The sequence below is a fragment of the Anolis sagrei genome, chromosome 12 (assembly GCF_037176765.1).
Source record: "Anolis sagrei isolate rAnoSag1 chromosome 12, rAnoSag1.mat, whole genome shotgun sequence".
Taxonomy (NCBI): Eukaryota; Metazoa; Chordata; class Lepidosauria; order Squamata; family Dactyloidae; genus Anolis; species Anolis sagrei.
In genome coordinates, this window is record NC_090032.1 from 9678532 (window position 1) to 9685316 (window position 6785).

At 40.1% G+C, this 6785-nt stretch overlaps 1 protein-coding gene across 2 annotated transcripts in view; it reads right to left on the reverse strand.

Annotated features, from left to right (window-relative positions):
* DPP3 (dipeptidyl peptidase 3) overlaps positions 1–6503 on the reverse strand; it is a 37329-nt gene extending 30826 nt beyond the window's left edge. The window contains exons 1-2 of one of the 2 annotated variants that reach the window (XM_067472410.1): positions 6436–6503; positions 2121–2399 (exon numbers count right to left, since the gene is read on the reverse strand). In XM_067472410.1, the coding sequence (XP_067328511.1) occupies positions 2121–2390 (270 nt within the window). In that variant the 5' untranslated portion in view covers positions 2391–2399; positions 6436–6503. Of the gene's footprint in view, positions 1–2120; positions 2416–6435 lie in introns of both variants that reach the window. The other variant, XM_067472411.1, reaches the window with a different exon arrangement.
* Between the last annotated feature and the right edge of the window lie 282 nt (positions 6504–6785).

A 6785-nucleotide genomic window follows, 5' to 3' on the forward strand; every position in this document is an offset into this window, starting at 1 on the left:
CGACCACCGTCTCCCAAAGTAGTTGCTCTATTCCGAACTCAAGAAATTTAAAGAAGGAAGAGAGATTTAAAGACGGGCTCAAAGCCATCCTTAAAAGCTCTGGCATAGACACTGAGAACTGAGAAGCCCTGTCCTGTGAGCACTCCAGTTGGAGGTCAGCTGAGACCAGCAGTGCTGCAGAATTGAAGAGGCACGAATGAAGAGCGAAAGAGAGAAACGTGCCAAGAGGAAGGAGCGTCAAGTCAACCCCGACTGAGACTGCCTTCCACCTGGAAAACAATGCCCTCACTGCGGGAGAAGATGCAGATCAAGAATAGGGCTCCGCAGTCACCTACAGCCCCACCACCAGGATACTACGCTTGGAGGACCATCATCCTTGGACTACGAGGGATCGTGTAACTAACTAACAAATGACTTGCTCAATGGGGAACCCCTCTTGGGCTAGAACCCTCGGCCTCCAACCTACCACACTTCCCCGCTGCTGGGCGCTCCGACTGTCCCACTTGGAGGACAAGGGATCGCCTAAGTAAGTAAGTATACGGGGATGCTAACTTAACTAATTTATGACATCATAAAACCTTCCAGCAGCATGCAGAAGAATGAGGAAGTACTCAGTCAAAGGACTTGGCGTCACAAGTGGATGGTGACGCAGCAGCTCCCCCTGTGGCCGGAATCAAGCATACATTCATGAAGCCGGAAAAGCTGGAATGTTAAATTGCCTCTGTGTCTGTTTATATATAGAATCATAGAATCAAAGAGTTGGAAGAGACCTCATGGGCCATCCAGTCCAACCCCATTCTGCCAAGAAGCAGGAATATTGCATTCAAATCACCCCTGACAGATGGCCATCCAGCCTCTGTTTAAAAGCTTCCAAAGAAGGAGCCTCCACCACACTCCGGGGCAGAGAGTTCCACTGCTGAACGGCTCTCACAGTCAGGAAGTTCTTCCTAATGTTCAGATGGAATCTCCTCTCTTGCAGTTTGAAGCCATTGTTCCGCGTCCTAGTCTCCAGGGAAGCAGAAAACAAGCAAGCTTGTTTCGCTTTTGATGTTGATTTGCTATGTTATTACTTGTTATGTCTCTATTGTATTGTGTGTGTGGCTCCGGCCTGTGTAAGCCGCATCGAGTCCTTCGGGAGATGCTCGCGGGGTACAAATAAAGTTAATAATAATAATAATTGCTCCCTCCTCCCTGTGGCTTCCTCTCACATATTTATATATGGCTATCATATCTCCTCTCAGCCTTCTCTTCTTCAGGCTAAACATGTCCAATTCCTTAAGCCGCTCCTCATAGGGCTTGTTCTCCAGACCCTTGATCATTTTAGTCGCCCTCCTCTGGATACATTCCAGCTTGTCAATATCTCTCTTGATTTATGGTGCCCAGAACTGGACACAATATTCCAGGTGTGGTCTAACCAAAGCGGAATAGAGCATGGGGAGCATGACTTCCCTAGATCTAGACACTATGCTCCTCTTGATGCAGGCCAAAATCCCAGTGGCTTTTTTTGCCGCCACATCACATTGTTGGCTCATGTTTAACTTGTTGTCCACGAGGACTCCAAGATCTTTTTCACACGTACTGCTCTCGAGCCAGGCATCGTCCCCCATTCTGTATCTTTGCATTTCGTTTTTTCTGCCAAAGTGGAGTACCTTGCATTTGTCCCTGTTGAACTTCATTTTGTTCGTTTTGGCCATTCATCTCTCTAATCTGTCAAGATCGTTTTGAATCCTGCTCCTGTCCTCTGGAGTATTGGCTCTCCCTCCCAATTTGGTCCCGTCTGTAAACTTGATGATCCTGCCTTCTAGCCCTTCATCTAAGTCATTAATAAAGATGTTGAACAGGACCAGGCCCAGGGGGGAACCCTGCTTGTGGCACTCCACTCGTCACTTCTTTCCAGGATGAAGAGGAAGCATTGGGGAGAATCACCCTCTGGGTGCATACATATGTTGTATGTCTACTTGGCATTGAATGTTTGCCATGTATATGTGCATTGTAATACTGTAAATAAATAATAATTATGATAGAGCTAATTAGGAAATTACATTTGTAACCCAGGAACAAAAATCGTGTTATGTCGTGTAAAATACAACCAGCCCTAAACAGGTAAGCTGCCTACTCACTTGATACTCTTCATCTGAGAGGCCGAGAGCGTGCGCCGTCTCTCCCAAGTCGGTCGGATCCTGGGTTCGAAAGAGCCGGGAAATCAAAGCGTAGATGGCGGGGGATTCGGGGGAGGTCTGCAGCAAGACCACCAGCCCTCCGTACCAACAAGCCCGCGACAGGTAATGGGCGTAGAGCCGCTCCTCGGGCGACAAGAGGCGGAAGGCTTCTGCGCAGTCCAGCGTCGCAATGCCGATATCGTTGGGGAGGACATACTGGGAATCCACCATCGTGCCGAACTGTAAGGGAGGATAGCTATATATATATATATATATATATATATATATATATATATATATAAATGTAATGTTCATTTGCGATATTCACAGAACTCAAAAATTACTGGGGGAATTGACACCAAATTTGGACACGATACACCTAACAACCCAATGTATGTCCTTCACTCTAAAAAATTGATTTTGTCATTTGGGAGTTGTAGATGCTGGGATTTATAGTTCATCTACAATGAAAGAGCATTCTGAACTCCACCAACGATGGAATTGAACCAAACCTCCCACACAGAACCCCCATGTGGGCCATAGCAATGCGTGGCAGGGGACGGCTAGTGTATATATATATATATACACACACACACACACACACACACACACACATATATATATTATCTATCTATATCAGGCATGGGCAAACTTGGGCCCTCCAGGTGTTTTGGACTCCAACTCCTACAATTCCTAACAGTCCAGTCTGTGTATATGTGTTTTGTGTGTGTATATATTTGTGTATACGTGTATATATGTGGTTTTGCGCATGTGTTGTAATGTATTTTTATTTTTTGGCTTTTTAAATCTCTGTTTTTATGAGTGATGGTCACTCATTGGCCTGATAGGTGTCCAAATTTGGTGTCAATTCACCCAGTGGTTTTTGAGTTATGTTAATCCCACAAACACATATTACATTTGTGTGTGTGTGTGTGTGTGTGTGTATATATATATACATATATATATATAAGTTCCTGCCAACCTAGCAGTTCGAAAACATGCAAATGTGAGTAGATCAATAGGTACCGCTCCGGCAGGAAGGTAACGGCGCTCCATACAGTCATGCTGGCCACATAACCTTGGAGGTGTCTATGGACAATGCCGGCTCTTCGACTTAGAAATGGAGATGAGCACCAACACCAACCCCCAGAGTCGGACACAACTGGACTTAATGTCAGGGGAAAACCTTTACCTTTACCTATATATACTAGCTGTCCCCTGCCACGCGCTGCTGTGGCCCAGTCTGTGTACATGTGTTTTGTGTATATATATATGTATGTATATATTTGCGTATTTGTGTGTTTATATGTGTACATGCATATATTGTGTATATGTGTGTGCTTGTCTATATGCATATTTGTGTGTAAATATGTATGTATGTGGATATCTATATGTGTGTGCATGTATATGTGCATATTTGTGTGTGTACTTGTGCATATGTGTGTGTGTATGAATGTGTGCATGTGCATATGTATATGAGTGTATATGTATATATGATGTATTTTGGGGGGTTTTAAGTTTGTTCTGCTGGGGTTTAGTGTTTGTGTGCATGTGTATGTGTGTGTTTATGGGTGATGGACACTCGTTGGACTGTTAGGTATATTGTGTCCAAATTTCATGTCAATTCGTCCAGTGGTTTTTGAGTTATGTTAATCCCACAAACGGACATTACATTTTTAGGGGACTCAGAGCAGCTTACAAGTAAAAAGTAAATACAATATATTATATTATTACCATAGCACAATATTAATATTATATATTACATTGTACTATAACATTATACTGTAATATTATGAGTGATATTACATTTAATATAAAGTATATATATTGTCAAAGGCTTTCATGGCCGGAATCACTGGGTTGTTGTAGTTTTTTTCAGGCTATAGGGCCATGTTCTAGAGGCATTCTCTCCTGATGTTTTGCCTGCATCTATGGCAAGCATCCTCTGAGGTTGTGAGGTCTGTTGGAACTAGGAAAAAGGGTTTATATATCTGTGGAATGACCAGGGTGGGCAAAGGACTCTTGTCTGGTGGAGCTAGGTGTGAATGTTTCAAATGACCACCTTGATTAGCATAACTGTCAGGCCATTATATGCTAGTCAAGGTGGTCAGTTGAAACATTCACACCTAGCTCCACCAGACAAGAGTCCTTTGTCCCACTCTGGTTATTCAACAAATATATAAACCCTTCTTCCTAGTTCCAACAGACCTCACTACCTCTGAGGATGCTTGCCATAGATGCAGGCAAAATGTCAGGAGAGAATGCCTCTAGACCATGGCCATATAGCCCGGAAAAACCTACAACAACCCATAGAGTATATAATTATAATATCATTTTATTAGTAGTAGTAGTATACTGTATTACATTATAATATTATCAATATATCATATCAATACTATATTATATTGTAAGCACAGTGCAAGAGACAAGATATCTGTATATATATGTGTGTGTATATATATATATATATATATTTGTATATATGCGAATATCTATATATGTATATTATATCTATTATTAGTAGTAGTAGTATACTGTATTACATTATAATATTATCACTATATCATATCAATATTATATTATATTATAAGCACAGTGCAAGAGACAAGATATCTGTATATATGTGTATATATATATGTATATATGCGAATATCTATATATGTATATTATATCTCTTATTATTATTAGTAGTATACTGTATTACATTATAATATTATCAATATATCATATCAATATTATATTATATTATAAGCACAGTGCAGGAGACAAGATATCTGTATATATGTTGGGATATATGTGAATATCTATATATGTATATTATATCTATATATGTGTTGTTGTTCATTCGTTCAGTCATCTCCGACTCTTTGTGACCTCATGGACCAGCCCACGCCAGAGCTCCCTGTCGGCCGTCACCACCCCCAGCTCCTTCAAGGTCAGTCCAGTCACTTCAAGGATGCCATCCATCCATCTTGCCCTTGGTCGGCCCCTCTTCCTTTTGCCTTCCACTTTCCCCAGTATCATTGTCTTCTCTAGGCTTTCCTGTGTATATATGTGTATATATGTGTGTGTGTATATATGTGAATATCTATGTATATATATATATATGTATCTGTATATATGTGAATATCTATATATGTATATTATATCTATATATGTATGTATATACCCGCAGGAGACAAGATAACTGTATATATATGCATATATATGTGTGTATATGTGAATATCTATGTATAGATGTATATATGTGAATATCTATATATGTATATTATATCTATATCTATATATATATGTATGTATGTATGTATGTGTGTGTATATATATATATATATATATATATATATATACACACACACACACCCCGCAGGAGACAACTGTATATATGTGCATATATATGTGCGTATATGTGAATATCTATGTAGAGATGTATATATGTGAATATCTATATATGTATATTATATCTATATATGTATATATCAGGAGACAAGGTAACTGTATATATGTGCATATATATGTGTGTATATGTGAATATCTATGTATAGATGTATATATGTGAATATCTATATATGTATATTATATCTATATATGTATGTATATGCCCGCAGGAGACAAGATAACTGTATATATGTGCATATATATGTGTGTATATGTGAATATCTATGTATAGATGTATATATGTGAATATCTATATATGTATATTATATCTATATATGTATATATCAGGAGACAAGATAACTGTATATATGTGCATATATATGTGTGTATATGTGAATATCTATGTATAGATGTATATATGTGAATATCTATATATGTATATTATATCTATATATGTATGTATATGCCCGCAGGAGACAAGATAACTGTATATATGTGCATATATATGTGTGTATATGTGAATATCTATGAATAGATGTATATATGTGAATATCTATATATGTATATTATATCTATATGTATGGATGTATGTGTGTTTGTGTGTATATATATATATATATATATATATGCCCCAAGGCACCACTTTTAATTATGGAATCCTGGGATTTGTAGTTTGGTGAGGCCCCATCTCTCTCTGGCAATGGGAAACTCCAGCAGCCAGGTTTCCATATCCTTGAGCCATGCCATGGAATCAAACTGCGTTAAATCTGCAGTGTAGATGCACCACCCCAGATGGGAATGAAGCAGGGCAAGATTATAGAAGGGGGCTTGGCTAGGAGACATAAGCTCCCATCATCCCCTGCCCAAGGCACTCCCACACCCATCATCCACACAGCCTCACCTTGCAAGCTCTGCCACCTCCTCTGGCTCAGTCTGGACTCCCAACTTCCTGCCACGCCCCCTTCCTCCTCTCCATTCATTGCTTCCAAAGCGAGGCCACGCCCCTTCGGCTCAGCCAACCAATCGAGGAGAAGGAAGGGGAGGGGGGAAAAGAGCTCCCGTTGCTAGGAGACATAAGATCCCGCCCCTTCGAGTCTTTCTCTTCTCATTGGTTGGCAACTTCCTGTCTCTCTCTCTCTCTCTCTCTCTCTTTTCATTGGTTGCAGGAGGCTCAGGGACTCTTCCCAGTAAAGGCAGTTTAGAAGTGTTATCAACCCGCATTAATTATGCAGTGTAGATGCACTACTAATC